The sequence below is a fragment of the Equus caballus genome, chromosome 3 (genome assembly GCF_041296265.1).
Source record: "Equus caballus isolate H_3958 breed thoroughbred chromosome 3, TB-T2T, whole genome shotgun sequence".
NCBI lineage: Eukaryota > Metazoa > Chordata > Mammalia > Perissodactyla > Equidae > Equus > Equus caballus.
Genome location: NC_091686.1, coordinates 123,230,188 through 123,256,963, shown reverse-complemented (window position 1 = coordinate 123,256,963; position 26,776 = coordinate 123,230,188). Strand labels below are relative to the sequence as shown.

The 26,776-nt window shown below is 40.5% G+C and overlaps 1 protein-coding gene across 6 annotated transcripts in view; it reads left to right on the top strand.

Moving 5' to 3' along the window:
- The window catches only part of GRK4 (G protein-coupled receptor kinase 4), a 134,293-nt gene that overhangs the window by 57,963 nt on the left and 49,554 nt on the right, over window positions 1-26,776 (top strand). For 5 of the 6 annotated variants that reach the window (XM_070264035.1, XM_023638482.2, XM_023638479.2 and 2 more), the window contains 2 exons: window positions 1,698-1,775; window positions 15,890-15,993. In XM_070264035.1, coding sequence (XP_070120136.1) covers window positions 1,698-1,775; window positions 15,890-15,993 — 182 coding nt within the window. Of the gene's footprint in view, window positions 1-1,697; window positions 1,776-3,451; window positions 3,471-15,889; window positions 15,994-26,776 lie in introns of those variants that run through there. The other variant, XM_070264036.1, reaches the window with a different exon arrangement.

The following is a 26,776-nucleotide window of genomic DNA, read 5'->3' as shown; positions in this document are numbered from 1 at the left end:
ATACCTGTTAGTTATTCGGTGACAGCCAATTGACGCAGTGACGGGTTTTGTGTTTTGGTGGTAGCTGTGTGGGTTAGTAAGTGATGCCTCATGATGTCATGTACGCAGCACTTACTGCTCTGACTATACTTGTGGGAGGTGATTACAGGTTCTTTGAGCTTCTCGAGTGGAAAGACTGCATCTTATCCATTTCCCCTTCATGGCATCTGGCATGGTTGTTTACTCTGTTCCCTGCTTAGTGTTTGTGAATGAATAATGGCGTCTGTATCAGTCAGGATTCAAGGAGAGAATAAAACCAGTAGGAGATATATATTTAGAGATTTACTTCAAGGAATTGGCTCACATGATTTCTGGCTAGGAAAGTCTGAAATCTGTAGGGTGGACAACCAGGAGGGACAGAACGGAACTCTCCAGAAATGGGGTAAAGCTGCTGTCCTCAGGGAGAATTCTTTGAGGAAGCCTCAGCTCTGCTTTTAAAGACTTTCAGCTGATTGAATCAGGCTCACCCAGATTGTCTAGGATAACCTCCTTATTTAAAGTCAACTGTTAGAGACTTTAATGACATCTGCAAATACCATCACAGCAACAGTAGACCAGTGTTCGAATAACTGGAGATTGTTGCCTGCCAAGTTGGCACATCATAAGACCATCACAGAGTCACAGTGCTTTCTTTTCCATTAATTACATGCCATATGGTTTCCAGAACTCCTAGAAATTAAGTTTAAAGTTTGAGTAAATAGTGTGCTAGTCACTAGTCATGGTGAGTACAATGCCTTTGAATACAGAACGTGAAGCTAGCTCTGACCAGGTTGTCAGCCCAATGATCATGGCCCCATGTGCTGGGCCTGTGAAAGATGCAGAATGAAGTCTGAGGTTGGGTTCCTACCTACAAGGACATTGTCTTTGAGTACTTTTTAACGTGTTCAGTAGATCACTTTCCTTTGGGCTTCATTTCCTCACTTCTCCCTTCAAGTCCATTGGGTTTTAGCTTCACTACTCTTCTACGGCCCCTGCTTGCAAAATCCAGTGGCTTCCTAGAGGCATCCTTGTGCTTGAGCCTCCGTGTCTATTAACATTGTTGAGTAGTCTCTTGAAATTCTCTTCTCTAGGCTTTTGCGATCTCACCTCCGGTTTTCTTTTTCTCTTATCTTTCTTTTCCACTTCTTCTTTCTTGCTTCTCCTTTATAGACATTTACTATTTATTAGTCAGGTTCTGCTTTTGATCCTTCCTATGTTTTCTGGCCTGTGTGGAACTCTCCACTCTTACGCCTCTCACCTGACACCTGTGTGTGGATGACTCCTGCTTTGGTGTCACCAGCTCTGACTTCTCTGGGAGCCCTGTGTTCAGGTTTCCAAGTGCCTCTTGGACCTTTCTAAAATGCTTTTGCCTAGAACAGCCCAAGCTGTTTATTTCATTCCGTTTTATTTGGCCACATTTAATGGCTGAAAATATAATGTGACATAGAGAACATTATGGAATATGTTGCTCTACTAATGAACCCCTTAAGAGAACCAACTGATTTTTCCCCTCTTAGCCATTAATTTCCCAAAGAAGAACTGCAGATGCTTGATCGATAAAGCTGTTCTCTGGTTCTTAGGGGACTAAGTCAGTTCCATAAGTTAGAGAATTTGAAACATTATGAAGTCAGTGTAGAAGCTTAACTAACATTTTTCTTTTCTCTCATCTCTGCAATCAGACAGAATATGAAGTGGCTGCTGATGAGGACCGAAGAAATTGTGGACTGTTAGTCTTAGAAAGATTCTTCAGTAGTGAGGTATATTTTCTTTACTAGATATAAAGATTTGTAAATAACTTAAATAATTAGAGTGCATAGCCATTTTTACTTAATTGGATAAGATATAACAAATGTGTTAAAATCTTTAATTTCTTATAAATGTCCTCTTCTGCATTTTATTTTGATTTAGTGAGGAAACTAACAATTACATCTCTTAGAAAATTGATTCAAAGAATTTAAAAGTTTCTGTGTTTCCTCAAACAGAATATAGACCTAGAGAATTTTATTTGCCTCTCTTGGACTGAAAATAACATTTTTCTCCTACAGCTCTAAGGGGTATTAGTTTTTATGCTTTTTGAATTGCTAGGTTCTTGTAGTTTAGTAAGTCCCTGAAGTTAGAGCTGTAACCTGCTTGCCTTCATATGACTTTCTTTTTGTAGACCAGTAAGAGTCCTAAACCCTGGCCCGGTCCCTGTGTTGTAGGGTGGGAGGAGAATACTGGCAACAGTGAGAGCTAACATTTAGTGAATACTGCTCTAAGCCTTGTGCATGTAATAAGTTATTTAATGTTCACAACAAAACCATGAGGTAGGTACATTATTATGTCTGATTTCATATGATAATACTGAAAATCAGAGTGATTAAGTGACTTACTGAAGGTTACACAGCTAGAGAGTACTGGGGCCAGGTATCAAACATGTATAGACTGGCATTGAAGAATAGTGTGGTGGAGAAGTAGTGCAAAATATTCCGATTTTGAGCCTACCTAGCTGAAGATGATAGGGCCAACTCATTGATAGGGCAAACTCATTGGTGCAAAAATAGAGTGCCAGAGGGAAAGGCCAGTGGACCATCTAGCAGGCACAAAGATATACACACAGCCAGCGGGTGGCAGAGATGTTATTCACACCCAAATAGGTTTTGACTCCAAAGTTTGTGTCTACCCCAGCCTCCAGCCTCAAGACCTTGGCTCATAGATCATTATTTTCAAACACAGCATCTACATATTGTAAGTACCACCAGGACACTAATTGGGAGGAGTAGAAACTTCTAGGGAGTAGAAACTTTTGAGGAGAAAACTTTGTTCCCTCCCCAAAAGACTGTCATCATTTGTCTAGTTCTTTTATCTTTTTAATCTCTTTTTTCTTTCTTCTTTCCTGAAGAAATACTCACATAGCAAGAGAGGTTGTCCAGAAGAAAGATATAATCTAAAAAGTAATCACATGGGGGCCAGCCCTGTGGCCTAGTGGTTAAGTTTGGCGCACTCTGCTTCAGTGGCCCGGGTTCAGTTCCCAGGCAGAGACTTACACCACTCATCAGTGGTCATGCTGTGGCAGCGACTCACATATCAAATAGAGGAAAATTGGCACAGATGTTAGCTCAGAAACAATCTTCCTTGGTAAAAAAAAAAAAAAAGTAATCATAGTACCTATAGCAAATGTAGACAGGGAAGGGAGGGGCAGAAGGGACATCTATCTGTGGCTCAGTAATAGTGAAAGATGCTTATGGGCTGCCAAAGATCGAGTAACTTGAAAGGTTTTTTTCTCCCTACCATCAAGTGAGGAAACTAGCTTTGTACTTTACAAAAAATTTAACAATGGTCACATCATCATTGTAGTTTTTCTTTTTTTGGCCTTTCTTTAATACCAACAACCAAAATCTCTTTCTTTTGCATACTGGAAAAGGGAACTCTTCTACAATTTCAACAATCCAGAATACCTAAGGCACCTAAAAGTAAGGCAAGACTGTATATGTTCATTCTTGCATTTCTTTATCCTTTCACTCAGCTCATTCTTAGTTTTTCTTAGTTTTCTAGTTTCCATGATTCTCAAATTTTAAAATTCAGCAAAATTTTGTTTACAATTAAAAGAAATTATGACCAAAACCAAGTGGGATTTATCCTAGGAATGTAAAGTTGGTTCAGTATCCAATGATCAATTGCTATAATACATCATATTAATAAAGGACAAAAAACCCCACCCATGGTCATCATAGTAAAGGCAAAAAACCATTGGATAAAGTCCAAAGAATCCTTCATAATAAAAGCACTCCACAAATTAGGAATGAAATGGACCTTACTCAACCTGATCAAGGACATATATGAAACACTTACAGCTAGCATCTTGCTTAAATGTGAAAGGTCAGATGCTCTCCCCCTAGGGTTAGGAACAGGACAAAGATGTTTACTCTCATCATCTTGGTGTTGTACTGTAAGTTCCAGCAGGGGAGTTAGTTAAGGAAAGTGAATACATGTGTCCAGATTGGAAAGGAAAAAGTAAAGCTGTCTGCTTGCTGAGGCCGTGGTCTCGCTGCCTTAGTCTATTCAGGGCTCTATGACCAATGCCACAGACGAGGCAGCTGTAAACAACAGACATTTATTCCTTGCAGTTCTGGAGGCCGTGGTCTCGCTGCCTTAGTCTATTCAGGGCGCTATGACCAATGCCACAGACAAGGCAGCTGTAAACAACAGACATTTATTCCTTGTAGTTCTGGAGGCCGTGGTCTCGCTGCCTTAGTCTATTCAGGGCGCTATGACCAATGCCACAGACGAGGCAGCTGTAAACAACAGACATTTATTTATTCCTTGTAGTTCTGAAGGCCGTGGTCTCGCTGTCTGAGTCTATTCAGGGCGCTGTGACCAATGCCACAGACAAGGCAGCTGTAAACAACAGACATTTATTCCTTGCATTCTGGAGGCCGTGAAGTCCAAGATCAGGGTGCCAACATGGTCGCCTTCTGACCCTCTTCCTGGTTCAAAGCTGCTACCTTCTCGCTGTATCCGCATGTGGTGGAAGAGACTAGGCAGCTCTCTGGAGCCTCTTTTAGAAGGGCACTTATCTCAGTCACGAGGGCTCCATCCTCATGATGTAAGCACCTCCCAAAGGCCCTACCTCCTAATATTGTCACTTTGGGGGTTAGGATTTCAACATATGAATTTGAGGGGGACACATTCAGACCATAGCACTTGTATATAGAAAACTCTAAGGTATCCTGACACACATTAGGAACAAAGCTACTAGAGCTAATAAATGAGTTCAGCAAGGTTGCAGGTTACTGGATTACTATACAAAATTCAATTGCAATTCTATACACTAGCAATCAAATTCCAAAAATGAAATTAAGAAAGCAACAACATTAACAATAGCATCAAAAAGAAATAGTTAGGGGTGTGACGTCAGCATCATGGTGGAGTGAGCTTTCCTGGTAATCTCTTCCCTCCACCATACAATGAAAAAGACATTCATACTCCAACAGAGGACCTCCAAACACAACACAAAAGATGTCTGAGAGACCCACACAGTCATACAATAGAGGGTGGAGAGACTGGAGCCCCCCTCAGGGGAGGTGGAAGAGGGTAAGAGAAAACTTCATTTCCTCCCCAAAAGACTGTGATCCAGGACCACATGTGGCCTCCAAGAGGGAAGGAATGAGGAGGGGACATTCGTTCACAGGAACATCAAAGATCCCCAAGGGCCCTCCTCACAGCCTAGGGGAAAGCCCCTACCAAGGTGAAAGCTAACATGGGGGTGACCACATCAACCCAACACCCCAGCAGAGCAGATAGTGAGGGCAGAGCAAGGAAACCCCAACAGCACACAGGAGAAAGCACCCCTCCCCGCCACCTGCCCACCGCTGGCTCCAGCACCTGGGATCCGGTGGAAGGCAGATGGCTCAGAATATGCAGCTCTTGACCCACACCCAGTGGCTATAGGTGGTAACTGCAACCAAATAATACCATGATGAGCAAAAACAGAGCCACACCCTCTAGCAATATTAAAAATTATGTTAAATCTCCAGACCAGAAAGAAAATGAGAAGTACCCAGAAATCAGTACTGAGGACACAGAAATATGTAATCTAAGTGACAGAGGATTCAAAATAACTATCATAAAGAAACTCAACTAGTGAAAAGAGAATGTAGAGAAAAAATTCAACAAATTCAGGAGCTACTACAAAAGAGATTGAAACTATAAAGAAGAATCAATCAGAAATATTGGAGATGAAAGACAAAATGGATGAGATAAAACAAAATATAGATTCCCTGAACACTCAAGCAGACAACATAGAGGAGCATAATTGAGGCTAGACATATTGAAATGCTGCAGATAGAGGAGAAGAGAGAACTAAGACTAAAAAGAAATGAAGAATGTCTCCGAGAAATATCTGACTCAATTAGGAAATGCAACATAAGAATTATAGATATTCAAGACAGAGAAGAGAAGGAGAATGGAGCAGAAAGCTGGTTCAAAGAAATAATAGCAGAGAATTTCCTAAACCTAGGGGAGGAGATGGAAATCCATGTGGAAGATCTTCTAAATATGTCAGTGTAAAAAGACCTACTGCAAGGCGTATAGTAGTGAAACTGGAAAAGTGAATGGCAAAAAATACTAAGGGCTGTAAGGCAGAAGAAAATAACCTACAAAGGAACCCCGATCAGGCTTTCAGCAGATTTCTCTGTAGAAACCTTGCAGGCGAGGAGAGACTGGAATGACATATTCAAATCTTTGAAGGACAAAAACTTTCAGCCAAGAATACTCTATCCAGTGAAAATGTTTTTCAGATATGGTGGAGAAATGAAAACTTTCCCAGATAAACAAAAGCTAAGGGAGTCCATAGCCAAAAGATCTCACCCCTCCCCCCACGATGAGAAATCCTCAAGAAGGCCCTCATATCTTAGAAAAAAGGGGGGGGAGGCGAGAAAGGGGTTACAAAGCAGAGAGTAAGGAGATAAATAGGTAGACAAAATCAGAAAATTGTAGCTATACATCAGAAGAGGTTAGCAACTATTCAAGAATAGCATTAAAGATAAAGGGAAGGAAAACACCAGAAACAAAGATAATCTAGTCATTGTAATCAAAAACTCACAACACAAGATGGAATACGATGTGAGAAAAACAACAGAGCAGAATTGGAAAGGGACTGAATTGGTTTAGTCTAAGGAAATAAGAGGACATCAGAAAATGGACTACCTTATCTACAAGATTTTGAATACAAACCTCATGGTAACCACTAAACAAAAAAGCAGAACAGAGACACAAATAATAAATAAGGAGAAAACAAAGAAACACAACATAAAAAACTACATAACTCAATTGGTAGACCAAAATACACAGGACGAGAAACAAAGGAAATGCAGGAGAACCGGGAAACAAGTGATAAAATAGCAGCATTAAGCACTCATATATCGATAATCACCCTAAACGTAAATGGACTGAATTCTCCAATAAAAAAACACAGAGTGGCGAGGTGGATTAAAGAACAAGTCCAAACAGCATGCTACCTCCAAGAAACACGTCTCAGCTCCAGTGACAAACATAGGCCCAGAGTGAAGAGATGAAAGACGATATGCCAAGGTAATGGCAAACAAGAGAAAGCAGGTGTTGCCATACTTATATCAGACAAAGCAGACTTCAAGATAAGGCAGGTAAAGAGAGACAAAGAGGGGCAGTGTATAGTGATCAGAGGGACACCCCACCAAGAAGACATAACACTTATAAATATCTATGCACCCAACACAGGAGCACCAAAGTACATAAAGCAACCATTAACAAACCTAAAAGGAGATATTAAAAATAACACAATAATGGTAGGGGGCCTCAACACTCCACTCACATCAATGGCTAGATCATCCAGACAGAAAATCAACAAGGAAACAGTGGAATTAAATGAAAAGCTAGACCAGTTGGACTTAATAGACATAGAACACTCCATCCAAAAACAGCAGAATACACATTCTTCTCAAGTGCACACAGAACATTCTCAAGGACAGACTGTATGTTGGGAAACAAGGCGAGCCTCAATAAGTTTAAGAAGAATGAAATAATAACAAGCATGTTTTCCAATCACAATACTATGAAACTAGAACTTAATTACAAGAAAAAAGCTGAGAAAGGGACAAAGATGTGGAGACTAAACAACGTGCTATTGAAAAACCAATGGATCATTGAGTAAATTAAAAGAGAAATTAAAAAAAAAAAACTGGAGACAAAGGAAAATGAAAACATACCATACCAACTCATGTGGGATGCAGCAAAAGCAGTACTAAGACAGAAATTCATCGCAATACAGGCTCACCTTAACAAACAAGAAAAATCCCAAATAAGCAATCTCAAACTACACCTAAGTGAATTAGAAAAAGAACAAACAAAGCCCAAAGTCAGCAGAAGGAGAGAAATAATACAAATCAGAGCAGAAATAAGTGCCATTGAAACAAAAAAGGCAGTAGAAAGAATCAATGAAACAAGGAGCTGGTTCTTTGAGAAGATAAACAAAATTGACAAACCCCTAGCCAGACTTACAAAGAAAAAAGAGAGAAAGCTCAGATAAGTAAAATTAGAAATGAAAGAGGAGAAATAACAATGGGTCCCACAGAAATACAATGGATTATAAGAGAATACTAGGAAAAGCTATATGCCAAGAAAATGGACAATCTAGAAGAAACGGATAAATTCTTAGACACTTACAACCTCCCAAAGCTGAATCAAGAAGAAACAGAGAATCTGAATAGACCAATCACGAGTAAAGAGATTGAAACAGTAATCAAAAGCATCCCCAAAAATAAAAGCCCAGGACCAGACAGCTTCCCTGGAGAATTCTACCAAACATTCAGAGAGGATCTAATACCTATCCTTCTCAAGCTATTCCAAAAAATCAAGGAAGATGGAACGTTTCCTAACACATTCTATGAGGCCAACATCACTCTGATACCAAAGCCTGACAAGGACAACACCAAAAAGGAGAACTACAGGCCAATGTTGCTGATGAATGTAGATGCAAAAATCCTCAACCAAATATAGGCAACCCGAATACAGCAATACATCAAAAAGATCAGGGGCCTGGCCCGGTGGCACAGTGGTTAAGTTCACATGTTCCACTTTGGAGGCCTGGGGTTTGGCGGTTCAGATCCTGGGTGCAGACATGACACTGCTTGGCAAGCCATACTGTGGTAGGCGTCCCACATATAAAGTGGAGGAAGATGGACACAGATGTTAGCTGAGGGCCAGTCTGCCTTCAGCAGAAAGAGGAGGATTGGCAGCAGATGTTAGCTCAGGGCTAATCTTCTTCAAAATAAAAAGGAAGAGAAAGAAAGAAGGAAAGAGAGAGAGAGAGAGAGAGGGAGAGCAACAAAGTAAAGAAAAAAAGAAAGAGAGAATGAAAGAAGGAAAAGAAAAAAGAAAGAAAGAAAGAAAAAGATCATACATCATGATCAAGTGGGATTTATACCAGGGACACAGGGGTGGTTGAATATCTGCAAATTAATCAATGTGATACACCACATTAACAAAATGAGGAATAAAAACCACATGATCATCTCAATAGATGCAGAGAAAGCACTTGACAAGATCCAACAGCCATTTACCATAAAAACTCTTAACAAAATGGGACAGAGGAAAGTACCTCAACATAACAAAGGCTATATATGACAAACCCACAGCCAACATTGTACTCAATGGGGAAACATTGAACGCCCTCCCTCTGAGACGAGGAACAAGACAAGGATGCCCACTGTCACCACTCTTATTCAACATAGTACTGGAGGTTTTGGCCAGAGAAATTAGGCTTGAGAAAGAAGTAAAAGGAATCCAAAGAGGGACTGAAGAAGTGAACCTCTCGCTGTTTGCAGATGACATGATCTCATATACAGAAAACCCTAAAGAATCCATCGGAAAACTACTAGAATAATTAACAACTACAGTAAAGTTGCAGGGTACAAAATCAACTTACAAAAATCAGTTGCATTTCTATATTCTAATAACAAACTTACAGAGAGAGAACTCAAGAATAGAATTCCATTTACAATTACAACAAAAAGAATAAAATATCTAGGAATAAATTTAACCAAGGGGGAGAAGATAAATAAAATAAGAAATGACAGAGGAGAATTTCATACAAATAGTTTCATACTTATACAATGAAAACTATGTCATTATTGAAAGAAATAGATGATGGCATAAAGAGATGGAAAGAGATTTCATGCACATCGATTGGAAGAATAAACATAATTAAAATGTCCATACTACCCCAAGCAATCTTCAGACTCAATGCAATCCTAATCAGAATCCCAATGACATTCTTCATGGAAATGGAACAAAGAATCCTAAAATTCATAAGGGGCAATGAAAGACCCCACATTGCTAAAACAATCCTGAGAAAAAAGAGCAAAGCTGGAGGCATCACAATCCCTGACTTCAAAGTGTATTACAAAGCCGTAGTGATCAAAACAGCATGGTACTGGTACAAAAACAGGCACACAGATCAATGGAACAGAATTGAAGGCCCAGAAATAAAAGCACACATCTATGAACAGCTAATCTTCAACAAAGGTGCCAAGAACATTCAGTGGAGAAAAGATAGTCTCCTCTACATGGTGTTGGGAAATCTGGACAATCACTTGCAAAAGAGTGAAAGTAGACCATTATCTCATGCCATACACAAAAATAAACTCAAAATGGATCAAAGACTTGAAGATAAGTTCTGAAACCATAAAACTCCTGGAAGATAATATAGGTAGTACACTCTTTGACATCGAACTTAAAGGGATCTTTTCAAATACCATGTCTTCTCAGACAAGGGAAGCAAAAGAAAAATATAAACAACTGGGACTTCATCAGCCTAAAGAGCTTCCACAAGGCAAAAGAAACTAGGATCAAAACAAAAAGACAACCCACCAATTGAGGGAAAATACTTCCAAATCATATATCTGACAGAGGGTTAATCTCCACAATATATAAGGAACTCATACAACTCAACAACAAAAAACCAAACAGCCTGATCAAAAAGTGGGGAGAGGATATGAACAGACATTTTTCCAAAGAAGATATACAGATGGCCAATAAACACCGGAAAAGATGTTCAACATGACTGATGATCAGGGAAATGCAAATCAAAACTACACTAAGATACCACCTTATGCCTGTTAAAATGATTATAATCACTAAGACTAAAAATAGCAAATGTTGGAGAGGGTGTGGAGAAAAGGGAACCCTCATACATTGCTGGTGGATATGCAAACTGGTGCAGCCACTATGGAAGACAGTATGAAGATTCCTCAGAAAACTAAAAATAGAAATACCATACAAGCCAGCTATCCCACTACTGGGTATCTACCCAAACAACTTGAAATCAACTATCCAAAGTGACCTTGTGTACCTCTATGTTCATTGCAGCACTATTCACCATAGCCAAGAATGGAAGCAATCAAGTGCCCGTCAACCAATGATTGGATAAAGATGTGGTATATGTATACAATGGAATACTACTCAGCCTTTAAAAAGAGAAATTATCCCATTTGCAACAACATGGATGGACCTGGAGGGAATTATGCTAGTGAAATAAGCCAAACTGAGAAAGACAAACACCATATGATTTCACTCATATGTGTAATATAAACAAGCACATGGACAAAGAAAACAGTTCAGTGGTTACCAGGGGAAGGCAGGTGGGGGGAGTGGGCACAGGGGGTGATGGGGAGCACTTATGTGGTGACAGACAAGAAATAATGTACAATTGAAATTTCACAATGATGTAAACTACTATGAACTCAATTAAAAAAATGAATAAAATAGGAGTAAGTATAATAAAAGAAGTGTAAGACTTATACACTGAAAAGTTCAGAACATCATTGAAAGAAATTAAAAAAGAACTTAAATGAAAAGACATCCCATGTTCATGGATTAGAAGACAATATTGTTAAGATGCCATTACTCCCCAAATTGATCTATAGATTCAATATAATCCCTATCAAAATCCTAGCTCCCTTTTTTGGAGAAATTAACAAGCTGATCTTAGAATTCATATGCATACTCAAAGGACCCAGAATAGTCATGGCAATCCTGAAAAAGAAGAACAAAGTTGGAGGACTTATACTTCGCAATTTCAAAACTTACTACAAAACCATAGTAATCAAAACAGTATGGTACAGACATACAGATCAATGGAATAGAATTGAAAGTCCAGAAATAAGCTCATACAGTTACAGTCGGTTGACTTTCAAAAGGGCTCCAGGATGGGGGCCGACCCGGTGGGATAGCGGTTGAGTTCATACACTCTGCTTCGGTGGCCTGGGTTCACTGGTTTGGGTCCCGGGCACAGACTTATGCACTGCTCATCATGTCATGTTTGGCAGGTGTCCCACATATACAGTAGAGGAAGATGGACATGGATGGTAGCTCAGGGCCAGTCTTCCTCAGTAAAAAGAGGAGGATTGGTGCAAGATGTTAGCTCAGGGCTAATCTTCCTAAAAAAAGCAAAAAACAAGGGTAGTGCCAGGACAATTCAATGGGGGAAAGAATAGTCTTTTCAATAAATGGTACTGGGAGAACTGGATATCCACATGCAAAAGAATGAAGTTGGACACCCACTCAAACCATATACAAAAATTAACTTCAAGTGGATCAAACATCTAAATGTAAGAGATAAAACTCTTAGAGGAAATCTCTAAATCTTAGGTGTAAAACTCTTAAGTGTAAATCTTTATGACCTTGGTCCAGACAGTGGTTTCTTAGATATGACATCAAAAGAACAGTAACAAAAGAAAAAATAGAGAAATTGGACTTCATCAGAATTGAAAGTTTGTGCTCCAAAGAGCACTATAAAAAAAGTAAAAAGACAACATATAGAATGGGAGAAAATATTTGCAAATCCAGTGTCTGGTTAGGGTCTGGTATCCAGAATATATAAAGAACTCTTACAATTCAACAATAAAAAGACAACCCAATTTTTAAAAAATAGTAAAGTGTGTATATTTTTAACGTGGAAATATAAACATATTTCTGCAAAATTCACCCATCTCTCCCTCCCCACAGTGGACTTTCCTATCAGAGTTCTCAATGTTGAAAGTCCAAAATGTTGAAAAACAAGGTAATAAGCCATTTGGTAAATTTGCCCTGGCAACTGCCTATTCTGAAAATAATTCTTGTTCTTAATTTAAAGCCCCAGAAGAAGTCTTCTTTCCACCTACATCATGTTTAACATCAGGCCAGTAGTACCAAACCTCAACTTGGCGTCCCTTAGCCTACCTTACTTCTCTGCTCATGAGGGTTAGAAGCATTGCTTTTCTTTTCTGTGGGAATAGATGTCTATTAATGTAAAATTTTTCCAAGATACTGAATAAAAACCTCTATTTGCAGCTAGTCATTGAACAGCCCAAACAGAATTAACCTGCTATTTAGCCTCAGAAAATTGAGAAATTTGGAGGAGAAATAAAACTATGGGAAATACTGAGAGCTGTTTCTTAAAAATAAGTATTTTTGAGACAGTTTTGGAATTTAATGGCTTTGTCTTCTGTGAAAATTTTGTCTTCTTTTCTGTCATCTCCTATGCCTGTAGCAATGGGTTTGTAGAGTAAATGAGTGAACTTCTTTCCTGAAATAGTAAAATGAATGGACCCATCTTATCCTTATCATGGCCTGGCCATGTGGAAAGAAGCTGGTCTTGGGAGTCCTGAGAGCTCAATCTTGGTTCTCCCCCTTTTTGCTGGGGGCACGCCAGAGCATTCTGTAGCTTTTTGAGCTGCATCCACTGGAGCTGTTGTGAGGCTAAATGACATTGTATGTATATATATGAAAATGCCTCATTTATATTAAATAATTTAAATGATGCCTATTGATCATTATTAATTATAACAATATTATTGATTTTTTTGTTGAAAAATGTGAGTTTTCTCATGGTATATTTCTATCAGTAGTTCAACTTCTTTGATGAAATAGCTGCTTTGATCTATAGACAACACAAAGTTTTGCTGTGATAACTCGGCTATGCCACAGTCAGAAATCAGTCTAGAATGCATTTCTCATTTCTTTTCTTTCTTTCTTTTTTTTTTTTTTGAGGAAGATTATCCCTGAGCTAACTACCACCAATCCTCCTCTTTTTGCTGAGGAAGACTGGCCCTGAGCTAACATCCATGCCCATCTTCCTCTGCTTTATACATGGGACGCCTACCACAGCATGGCTTTTGCCAAGCAGTGCCATGTCTGCACCCGGGATCCGAACCAGCGAACCCCGGGCTGCCTGGAAGTGGAATGTGTGAACTTAACCGCTGTGCCACCAGACTGGCCCCCGCATTTCTCATTTCTAATGACAAATTAAATGTACAGTTGAACATGATGTGGGCAATAAATCTGGACAGTAGTTTTGTTATGTCTTTCTTTTTCCAGAATCCTTTGTATGAGGGTTAAGAGAATGGGAAATTGGCACGTAGGGACATATGAGTGAGAACAGAAAGTGGTAGAACCTTTTTGGAGGGCAGTTTTGCAATAAATATCAGCATTTAAAAGGCATATATCCTCGAATGAACTACAAAAAATCAAACAGCCTGAATAAAAAGTGGGCAAAAGATATGAACAGACATTTTTCCAAAGAAGATATACAGATGACCAATAGGCACATGAAAAGATGCTCAACATCACTAATCACGAGGGAAATGCAAATCAAAAGTACACTAAAAACTGTACAGTAAAAACTGTACTTAGATATCGTCTTACGCCCATTAGAATGGCTATAATCACCAAGACAAAAAACAGCAAATGTTGGAGAGGTTGTGGAGAAAAGGGAGCCGTCATCTACTGCTGGTGGGAATACAAACTGGTGCAGCCACTATGGAAAACAGTATGGAGATTTCTCAAAAAACTAAAAATAGAAATACCATATGACCCAGCTATCCCACTGCTGGGTATCTACCCAAACAACTTCAAGTCAACAATCCAAAGGGACTTATGCACCCCTATGTTCATTGCAGCACTATTCGCAATAGCCAAGACATGGAAACAATGCAAGTACCCATCAACTGATGATTGGATAAAGAAGATGTGGTGTATATATACACAATGGAATATTACTCAGCCATAAAAAAAAAAAGATGAAATCATCCCATTCACAACCACATGGATAGAGCTTGAGGGCATCATGTTAAGCAAAATAAGCCAGACAAAGACAAACACCATATGATTTCACTCATATGTGGAATATAAACAAACTTCAGACAGAGAGAACAAATTAGTGGTTACCAGGGGAAAGGGGATGGAGGGTGGGCAAAAGGGTGAAGGGGCATACTTATGTGGTGTATGACAAATAATAATGTACAACTGAAATTTCACTATGTTATAAGCTATTATGACCACAATTAAAATAAATAAATAAATAAAAGGTGTGTATCCTTTGAGTGGGTAATTCTACTTCTAGGAACCTATCCTATAAAAACACACTTGTACAAAGATGTTCATGGCAGTGGTGGTTACAGTGAAGAAAACTGGCAACTAGAATGTTTAAGAGGGGCAGATAATGCATGGGAAACCATGTAGTCATTACAGAAAATATGGTAGCTCTATAGGTGTCAGCACATACTTATAAAACTATACATATATTTTTATCTCATTTGTATGAGGAAAAAGTGGGTGTATTTCTGAGGGTTTCCTTGTGTGTGTGTATAAGTTTACATTTTCAATTGTGATAAAAACATAAAATTTACCATCTTAACCATTTCTAAGTATCCAGTTTAGTAGTATATTCACATTAATGTGCAACCATCACTACTATCCATCTCCTGAACTTTTTTACATCTTGCAAAACTGAAACTCTGTCCCCATTAAACAACAACTCCTCACTTCCACCTCCCCCCAGCATGTGGTAACCACCATTCTACTTTGTGTCTCTATAAATTCGACTACTCTAGGGACTTCAAATAAGTGGAATCGTACAATATTTGTCCTTTTGTGACAGGTTTATCTCACTCAGCATAACGTTCTCAAGGTTCACCCATGCTGTAGCGGTGCCAGAATTTCCTTTTTAAGGCTGAATAGTATTCTGTCATGTGGATGGACCACATTTTGGTAATCCATTCATCCACTGATGGACATTTAGGCTGCTCCCATGTTCTGGATATTCTGCATAATGCTGCAACGAACATGGGTGTATAGCTATCTCTTGGAGAGAGACCCTGCTTTCCACTCTCTTTTAATGTGTGTAGAAATAAGTCTGAAGTGGTAGACAACACATGGAACTCTGGGAAATGAGACTGGGGTGGAGGGTGAAGGGAGCACTTTGACTTATTTCATACGCTTTATGTTGTAATTGCTTTGCAATAAGCATTAGGTTCTATTTACATTGGTAAATTATGAAATCACTAATTGTTATGCATTTGGTTTGTGCTGTATTAAGAAGCTAGAAGTCCCTTTTCCAGAAATACCTCCAAATGTTGTGAAAGAATGCAGACTAAGACTGAGGGGGAATCCTTCCAAAGAAGTCTTTGAGGAGTGCTCTAGGTAAGTGCTTTGTGCCCAATGTCGCACAGATTGCCTGTGGCTAAATCTGAGACGGGGGCTTACAGGAGGTTTCTGTGCAGAAGATGAGTTCTTACTGGGGTGCTTTCCCAATTAACATGGTCACTTTCACTAGAAAGAGGTAAATGAAGAGTAATAATTACACATACATGAATGACATGCTGAAACGGGTCACATTGTGGAGAGCCAGTATACTAGCATCACTTTGCTGGTTCCCAGCCCTCTCTGCTCACTTTCTAAAGTGCTTGTGTCTAGAATGAAAAACTTCCTGTAAAATGTTTTTGTAGACCTAGGTACTTGCTGAAAATTTCATTTCTCTACATCTTTGCAATATAGACAGGAAAATTCTAAGTCAGAGCACTTTGGGTAAATTCAGCTTCTTTATGTACACAAGAAGAAAGAATGGTTTCTGAGGTGATCTGGCCCAAGACGTGTTGTCCTTTGTATATTTATGCAGACACTGGGATATCAATTATTCATTCATTCAGCAGATATTTGTTGAGTGCCAACTCTACGTCAGGTACTGTGTTAGTGTCCGAGGGCTGCCAGAACAAAGTACCAGAAACTAATTGGCTTAAAACAACAGAAATTTATTGTCTCACGGTTCTGGAAGCTCGAAGGCTGAAGTCAAGGTGTCAGCAGGTCATGCTCTCTGAAAACTCTAGGAGAGGATCCTCCCTCGCCCCTCTAGCTTCCCGTGGTTGCCAGTAATTCTTGGTGCTCCTTGGCTTGCAGCTGCAGCATTTCAGTCTCTGCCTCTCATCACATGACCTTTTTCTCTGTGTGTCTCTGTCTTGGTGTTTTCTCTTCTTATAAGGACACCAGTCAGATTGAATTAGGGCCCACCCTACTCCACTGTGACTACATCTTAACTAATAGTACGTACAATGACCCTATTTTCAAGCAAGGCCACATTTACAGGTACCAGGGTTATGAATTCAGCGTATATTTTTGGGGGATGCATTTTAACCCATAATAGTTTCCTTCTATGAGTTCAGGTTATAGTAAAGAAGAAAACAAAATAAACTCTGCTGACTTGAGTTTACATTCTTACATGCCTTAAGAAAATAGAAATCTCAGAGCCTTGGCACATTAGTTATTCTGTTGGAAAACGTTTGTTAAGCATTTGCTATTTGCCTGTCAGTGATCTAGGTTCTGGGAATAAAAGGATAAGCAAGAACGACTTAGCCTATCACCCTTAGGGAGCTTGTAACCAAGTGGAATGATAGAGAAATCTGTATTAGTTTCCTATGACTGCTGTAACAAATTGGCCATAAACTTGGTGGCCTAAAACAACACACTTTTATTCTCTTACAGTTCTAGAGGTTACAAGTCTGCAAGCAGTCTCACTGGACAGAAGTCAAGAAGTCAACAGGGCCATGCTCCCTGTGAGGCTCTAGGGGGGCATCCGTTTCTTTGCCTTTTCCAGCTTCTGGAGCTGTATTCCTTGGCTCCTGGCCCCTTCCTCCATCTTCAAAACAAGCAGTGTAACATCTTCAGGTCTCTCTCTGCTTCTGTCTTGATGTATTCTTTTCTTCTGTGTGTGTCCAAATTGCGCTTGGTCTCCCTCTTATAAGGACAATTGTGATTACATTTAGGGCTCGCCTGGATAATCCAGGATAATCTCCTCATCTCAAGACCCTTAATTTAGTCACATCTGCAAAGCCCCTGTGGCCTGTAGAGTAACATTCACAGGTTCCAGGAATTAGGACCTGGATGTCTTTGGGTCTCTCTTCAGCCTACCACAAGTAATTTGACAGGGAGGGGACATTCAGGGAACTGTGGGGACTCATAATACCACCTCACTAGTCTGAGGAAGTGAGATGAGTCTTACAAAGACTGTTAGGTGCAGGCCAAGGCCTGAAAGCTGAGCAGGAGTTGACCAGATGAGGAAGAGGGAGATGAGAGCCCAGGCAGAAGGAAGAGCTAGTGCAAAGATTCACAGGGAGAGAGAACCTGGCAGGGTTGAAGGTTACTGCTGCTTCGCCTGAGGAGGGCCAGGGAGAGGTTATCCCAGCCTGAGGATCACAGCTCCTTCTCCTTGATCATTATACGTCTCAGGCGTGGTTTCTGTCACTTTCCATGTATTAACTCGTGAGTCCTCACAATGACCTTCTGGAGGTCAGCACTCATTTCGCAGAAGAGGAATCTGAGACCCTAGGAGCCAGGCAAAGTTTGTCCTTTGCTCTCACAGTTAGAGTGACATATTCATTGTGTTTTTAAGAGATTGCTCTGGGCGCAATTTAGAGGATAGTTTGAGGGAGGGAAGATTAGGTCGAGGAGACCAGCTTGGAGGCTGTGGCAGTTGTTCAGCCTGCTGATGGCAGCCTGGACGAGGGTAGTGACAGTGCTAATGGAGATAGATGAATGGATTGTAGAGAAATTTAGGAGGCTGGGGGGCAAGGGGAGACTACACAGTCTGTTTGGGTACATGTTGAATTTGAGGTGCATTTCAGTCATGAAGCAGAGCTGAGAGGTAGACAGCTGAATCTGGACTGTTCACCTGCGAGTTATGAGAGACTAGATTTGGGGGTCATAGCCTAGTGTGGATGTGACTGAGGCTGAGGCTGTGGGAGTGGAGGCCAGGACCAGGGAGTGTGAGCAGAGTGGGAATTGAGGAGAAGAGGGAGTTGAGTGAAGACAGCCTGCAGACCCATCTCCACTCTTCATGTCCACATCACTCTGTCTGCTACTACAGTCTGGCTTCTGTCCCCGCCCTCCACCCTTGCGGCCCTTAGCTAGAACTGCATTGTATAAATTAAAGAGGCCACATCCTGGTTCTGAAGAGAGGCTGTGTGCTGGGAGCAGACAGGAGGTTGGAGGTTTCAGGAGAATGGAAACATTTGCAGTAGCTGCGGTAGAGACTGGGAGAGAGGGCGTGTTCGGGAAACAAGAACAGGAATTGCATTTTCGACTCGTGTGCTATTGCTTTTAAAGCTCTTTCCTATGTTTTTTTCATGCCCAAGGAGGTTTTAAAACAGATGGTCTGATCTTGATGTCTTAAGTGGAACACTAAACCACAGAGAGTTGAATTCATTCATTCATTCAACAAATAATTTATTGAGGGCCTATTATGTGTTAAGCACTGTCCTAGGCACTTGCAATGTGTCAGCAAACACACAAACAGGATTCCGGTCTTCATGTGGCAGGGAACAGCTCAGCTGGGCCTAATGAGCTGCAGCATGGCAGGGTGTACTGGAATAACGTGGCTGCACTTTTTTTTTTTTTTTTAAGACTCTATCCACCCCTGGCTTCCTCTTGAAGTGTAGGTGTCCGCACTCTAAGGAGCTGAGTGGTTTAGATGCTCATTCCCTTTAGCGAGAAACTCAAATGACCAGCTCAATACTCCAAAGATAAATGATTTTCATCTCATCTTTCTACTAGCCAGGCGTATGGCATTGGACTAGAACCCTCTTCTCTGTCGTTTGCCCTGCTCTGAAAATGAATTAGACTAGCTATTCTCTAAGATTTGTAATTTCAAGTCATCTTTTACTTATTCTTGTTGGATATTCATGTGAATGAATATTAGTGTCTGTGCCGTGAACTTCCTTTGCAAAAAGATGTTGGTTCTATTTGATCACTTTTCTGATATAGCAGACAGGCCAGGCCTGGTCTTGGATCTCTGATTACCATAGTCCTGGGATGTTGTAATAAGAATTAAAATTCTTCCCTTCCTCTGAGGCATTTGAGAAACTGGGAGGGCCAATCTTTCAGTCTGTATCTTTGTTCTTCAGATTCCCCTCCTGGGTGTGTATGTCTCCTAAACTCTTTCTTGTGCATGTGCACTAAGAGTCTTGTAATAGTAGGAATGAGAACAATAATAAATGCTCTGGCAGTATTAATGCATTTGCTCCGCACAGTAACCCTGTGAGGTAGGCATGATTGTTACCCTTATTTTATACATGTGGAAACTGAGGCCAGAGAGCCTTAGTAACCTGCCTTAGGTCCCCTAGCCAGTGGGTGAGGCCCATGCTCTTGACCTCTCTGCTGCCTTCCAGGGCTCCAGGCCTTTGCTCTGGATGACCCTCCCACTGCATCTTGCACATGGAAAACATGCTGCTTGACAACAGAGAAACCAGCACCCTCACGTAGATTCATTCCCCAAGAAGGGCAGTAAAACCTGGTTTGCATGCAGATTTTTTACCAGGAATATCTGAGAATTAATTCCTAAATTGTCACCTAAGATATGATGTTTTTCTTGTCTCTGATTTTTATGTTAACTCGTTCACACAAATCAGAGCACTAAATCCTGTTAGATCCAATAGGTTGGCTTCTCCTGACCGTGTGTGGTGACCATGTCCACAGTGTGGGTTTAGGTCTGTCTGACCCTGGAGCCCTGGCTCAGTCATTCTCTCACCTACATGGTAGGTATTTTCAACTTGAAGAAAAATGGTGTACTCTAGTCAGTCACTTTGTGTAGCCTAAAGCCTTCTGTTGTAATTTAGAATTAGAAAAGAACTAAATTTTGCTTCTGAGATAAGCATGTGGTTCCCTGGTGTACAGATTAGCAACTCCATGGAGAAGGAGTGTGTGTCCCCTGTGCTGTGAGACTACGTGTGCTGGCAGCCAGCCCGGCCCCTACACTTCCCGTCACTGGAGGTGCTGCGTGGTTTCTCACAGCTGCACCTCCCGCCAGCCAGCTCTTCCTTACGCAGCGTGCAGCAGCACTGCACTGCCCGTGTTTCCTGAGGGTGGCAAGGGACAAGACAGAACCTCAGTGAGGATGTCCTGAACTGATGCTCTGGGCCAGCCTGTAGGAGAGACATTAGAGACAAAAGCAGGATTGAAGGCTTTACTTACAGCCTGGCCACATGGCATCACAGAGACAAAGAAGGGGTCAGGCACAGGCTGGAGACAGTTCCCCGTGTGACACACTCACGGCCAGCAGACCGGGTACTCCAGGACCAGCTTCACCTTGGGCAAGGCCAGGCTCTCTCTCACTGGCCTTTACAACAAGGCTCCCAGAAGCACAGTGTCTTAGTCCATTTGAGCAGCTGTCACAAAGTGTACCACACACTGGGTGGCTTATAAACAGCACACATTTATTTCTCATAGTTCTGGAGGCTAGGAGCCCGAGATCAGGGTGCCAGCAAGGCTGGGTTCTGGTGAGGGCCCTCTTCTGGGTTGCAGACAGCTACCTTTATCTATGTCCTTACTTGGTGGAAAGAGAGTGAGGGAGCTCTCTGGTCTCTTATAAGGGCACTAATCCCATCATGCGGCTCTACCGTCATGACCTACTCACCTCCCAAAGGCCCCTCCTCCTAACGCCATCACTGAGGGGATTAGATTTCAACATATGACTTATAGGGAGACACAAACGTTCAGTCTATAGCACACATTGCATTAATACCTTCTCAAAAACTGACGACAGATATGCCAGGGAATACCAAAGTCTTCATCCTTCAATTGAGGAGAAAGTACACTTTGTGAGTAAAGAAGACAGGTCTCAGCATGCTCACGAGGCTACGTGGGGAAACGTCGCACTGGTTAGCAGGACTGGTCTGGTTCGTGAGTAACGAGGGTCTTTGTGTGCTCATTGCTCTGTGCTGCTTCTTGTTCCTGGAGTTTAGTTTACCTTGTGGTTTGGAATTCAGGTTTTAGGCTGCTGATGTCTTTTTACCTAGCTTTTACCCGTAATTTCTCTTACCTCTAAGTACATCTGTTATTTTTCTACAGTTACCATATGTTTGTTCCATGTTGTATCCTTGTTCCAGCCTTAGGATTCCTCATTGATATGTCTGTCACTAAATTTATTTGTGTTTTTAACCCTCTGATTAAGCAGACTTTTCAAATTCTCTTCTGTCATTGAAGAACGCGGGTGATGTACATGGCTATATTAGACTGATCAAAAGTTCTATCTTCTTCTCTGTTCATAAATAAGTATGGACTTAAAAGTCACTAATCTTTAGATAAGTTTTTGTCCTCAGGCATCTATCTGTTTGATTACTTCATTTGACCAATGACTGTTCACTCCCTAGATATTTATTAAGTGTCTATCATTTGCTGTCAGCTGTGCCAGGCACTGGCTAATTGGAGACTTCAGCATAATATCGTGTAGAAACTAGGAGTTTTAGTGTTTTCTATTACTCTGTCTCATTTCTGTATTGTTATGACCTTTATATCCCCAAAAACCTTTTCCCACTTTGGGTCCTAGAATCCTGATGCTGCTTAATGAACATAACAGATTTCCTTTATGCTGCCTGTTGTTTCCACATGAAGCTGTAGTGAGAGTTGGCACAACCTGATGGTTAGTGGGGATCACCAGAATGAACGTAAAAAACACTGTGGAACTGATGCATAGTTTTTTGGGTTTTTTTGTGTGTGTGAGGAAGATTGTCCCTGAGCTAACATCTGTGCCAGCCTTCTTTGTTTTATGTGGGATGCCACCACAGCACGGCCTGACAGGTGGTGCTACATCTGCACCTGGGATCTGAACCTGCGAACCCTGGGCCGCTGAAGCAGAGCCCACGAATTTAACCACTATGCCACCAGGCCGGCCCCTGATGCACAGTTTTAAATGTCATAAATTAAAAAAAAATGGGTGCAGTAGGTTTATTATGCAGACTAGAGCAGTGGAGCAGAGCCTGTTGTTTTTGAAGTGAAAGGTATTGGGCAGTGAAATTGAGAAGCACTGGCAAGTCGCTTGTAGTGTTAACCTTAACAATTTATACAGACTGAGAAATATACAAACATGTTAAGTCGGTATTCGTGGGGTTCTTTTCATGGAATTACTTAAATACCTTTGTAAAAATGATTTAACTAAGCCGACATTATCAGAATCCTTAAAAGTTTGGAGTTGAGCTGCCCACATGCTCAGGAGAGAAAGGTGCGTGTCGAAGCAGGGCACAGGCTCTCCTCTCCCCCTAGGGGACGAGGGCTTGGTCTGCGTTGCCGCTGGACGGGGTCAGTTCTAGAGCTATGTGTAGCAGCAGCTTCGAACCTTTGATCTCAGGACCATCTTATATGCTGAAAAATTGTTGAGGACCCAAAGAGCTTTTGTTTATGTGTGTTTTTTTTGAGTTTACGATAGTTTACAATCTTATGAAATTTCAGTTGTACATTATTGTCTGTCAGTCGTGTTGTAGGTGCACCCCTTCACCCTTTGTGCCCATCCCCCACCCCCCCTTTCCCCTGGTAGCCACTAATCTGTTCTCTTTGTCCACATGTTTAAATTCCTCATATGAGTGGAGTCATACAGAGATTGGCCCTCTCTATCTGGCTTATTTCACTTAAAATAATTCCCTCAAGGGCCACCCATGTTGTTGTGAATGGGACAATTTTATCCTTTTTTATGGCTGAGTAGTATTCCATTGTGTATATATACCACATCTTCTTTATCCAATCATCAGTTGATGGGCACTTAGGTTGCTTCCATGTCTTGGCTGTCGTAAATAATACTGCAATGAATATTGGGGTGCATGGGACTTTAGGAATTGCTGACTTCCAGTTCTTTGGCTAGATACCCAGTAGTGGGATAGCTGGGTCATATGGTAGTTCTATTTTTAATTTTTTGAGGAGTCTCCATACTGTTTCCCAGAGTGGCTGCACCAGTTTGCACTCCCACCAGCAGTATATGAGGGTTCCTTTTTCTCCACAACCTCTCCAACACGTGTTACTTTTTGTTTTGTTTTGTTTTGTTTTGTTTTTTGCCATTCTAATGGGTATAAGGTGATATCTTAGTGTAGTTTTGATTTGCACTTCCCTGATGCACAGCGATGATGAACATCTTTTCATCTCCCTATTGGCCATCTGTATGTCTTCTTTGGAGAAATGTCTGTTCATCTCCTCTGCCCATTTTTTGATGGGGTTGTTTGAGTTTTTGTTGTTGAGTTGTGTGAGTTCTTTAGATATTATAGAGATTAACCCTTGGTTGGATATATGACTTTCAAATATTTTTTCCCAGTTAGTGGGTTGTTTTTTTGTTTCAATCCTGTTTTCCCTTGGCTTGAAGAAGCTCTTTAGTTTGATGAGGTCCCATTTGTTTATTTTTTCTATTGTTTCCCTTGTCTGAGAAGACATGGTGTCTGAAAAGATCCTTTTAATACTGATGTCAAACAGTGTGCTGCCTATATTTTCCTCTAGAAGCCTTATAGTTTCAGGTCTTACCTTTAGGTCTTTGATCCATTTTGAGTTTATTTTGGTGAATGGTGAAAAAGAATGGTCAATTTCCATTCTTTTACACGTGGCTTTCCAGTTTTCCCAGCACCATTTGTTGAAAAGACTTTCTTTTCTCCATTGTATGCCCTCAGTTCCTTTGTCGAAGAGTAGCTGTCCATAGATGTGTGGTTTTATTTCTGGGCTTTCACTTCTGTTCCATTGATCTGTGGACCTGTTTTTGTACCACTACCATGCTGTTTTGATTACTGTAGCTTTGTAGTATGTTTTGAAGTCAGGGATTGTGATGCCTCCAGCTGTGTTCTTTTTTCTCAGGATTGCTTTAGCAATTCGGGGTCTTTTCTTGCCCCATATGAATTTTAGGATTCTTTGTTGTATTTCTGTAAAGAATGTCATTCGGATTCTGTTTGGGATGGTGTTGAATCTGTAGATTGCTTTAGGTCGCATGGACATTTTAACTATGTTCATTCTTCCAATCCATGTTCATGGAATGTCTTTCCATCTCTTTATGTCGTCATCCATTTCTTTCAGGAAAGCCTTGTAGTTTTTATTGTACAGGTCCTTCACTTCCATAGTTAAATTCACCCTGAGGTATTTTATTCTTTTTATTGCAATTGTGAATGGTTTTGTGTTCTTGAGTTCTTTTTCTGTTAGTTCATTATTAGAGTATAGAAAGGCTACTGATTTATGTAAGTTGATTTTATACCCTGCAACTTTGCTATAGTTGTTGATTATTTCTAAAAGTTTTCCAATGGATTCTTTGGGGTTTTCTATATGTAAGATCATGTCGTCTGCAAACAGTGAGAGTTTCATCTCTTCCCTCCCTATTTGGATTCCCTTTATTCCTTTTTCTTGCCTAATTGCTCTGGACGACACCTCCAGTACTATGCTAAATAAGAGTGGTGATAGAGGACATCCTTGTCTCGTTCCTGTTTTCAAGCGGATGGCGCTCAGTTTTTGCCCATTGAGTATGATGTTGGCTGTGGGTTTGTCATGTAGGGCCTTTATTATGTTGAGGTAATTTCCTTCTATCCCCAGTTTTTTCAGAGTTTTTATCATAAATGGCTGTTGGATCTTGTCAAATGCTTTCTCTGCATCTATTGAGATGATCATGTGGTTTTTATTCCTCAGTTTGTTGATGTTGTGTATCATGTTGATTGATTTGCGGATGTTGAACCATCCCTCTGTCCCTGATATGAATCCCACTTGATCATGATGTATGATCCTTTTGATGAATTGTTGAATTCAGGTTGCCAAAATTTTGTTGAGAATTTTTGGATCTATGTTCATCAGCGATATTGGCCTGTAGTTCTGCTTTTTCATGCTGTACTTGTCAGGCTTTGGTATCAGCGTGATGTTGGCCTCATAGAATGTGTTAGGAAGTGTTCCATCCTCCCTAATTTATTGGAATAGCTTGAAAAGGATAGGTATTAAATCCTCTCTGAAAGTTTGATAGAATTCCCCAGGAAAGCCATCTGGTCCTGGGGTTTTGTTCTTTGGGAGGCTTTTGATGGCTGTTTCAATCTCTTTCCTTGTGATTGGTCTGTTCAGATTGTCTGCTTCTTCTTGACTAAGCTTTGGGAGATTGTAGGAGTCCAAGAATTTGTCCATTTCCTCTAGGTTATCCATTTTGCTGGCATATGGTTTTTCGTAGTATTCTCTTATAATCTGTTGTATTTCTGCGGAGTCTGTTGTTATTTCTCCTCTTTCATTTCTAATTTTACTTATCTGAGCTTTCTCTCTTTTTTTCTTTGTAAGACTGGCTAGGGGTTTGTCAATTTTATTAATCTTTTCAAAGAACCAGCTCCTTGTTTCATTGATCCTTTCTACTGCCCTTTTTGTTTCAATAGCATTTATTTCTGCTCTGATTTGTATTATTTCTCTCCTTCTGCTGACTTTGGGCTTTGATTGTTCTTCTTTTTCTAGTTCAGTTAGGTGTAGTTTAAGATTGCTTATTTTCGGTTTTTCTTATTTGTTAAGATGTGCCTGTATTGCAATGAATTTTCCTCATAATACAGCTTTTGCTGTATCCCATATGAGTTGGTATGGCATGTTATCCTTTTCATTTGTCTCCACGTATTTTTGATTTCTTCTTTAATTTCTTCAATGATTCATTGCTTGTTCAGTAGCATATTGTTTAGTCTCCACATCCTTGTGCCTTTCTCAGCTTTTCTCTTGTAATTAATTTCTAGCTTTATAGCCTTATGATTGGAGAAGATGCTTGTTATTATTTCAATTTTTTTAAATATTTAGAGGCTTGCCTTGTTTCCCAACATATGGTCTATCCTGGAGAATGTTCCATGTGTGCTTGAGAAGAACGTGTATTCTGCTGTTTTTGGATGGAGTGTTCTATATATGTCTATTAAGTCCAAATGTTTTAGCTTTGCATTTAGCTCCACTGTTTCCTTGTTGGTTTTCTGTGTGGATGATCTGTCCATTGATGTGAGTGGGGTGTTGAGGTCCCCTACTATTATTGTGTTGTTTTTAACATCTTCCTTTAGGTCTGTTAATAGTTGCTTTATGAACTTTGGTGCTCCTGTGTTGGGTGCATAGATATTTATAAGCGTTATTTCTTCTTGATGAAGTGTCCCTTTGATCATTATATATTGGCCCTCTATGTCTCTCTTTACCTGCCTTATCTTGAAGTCTG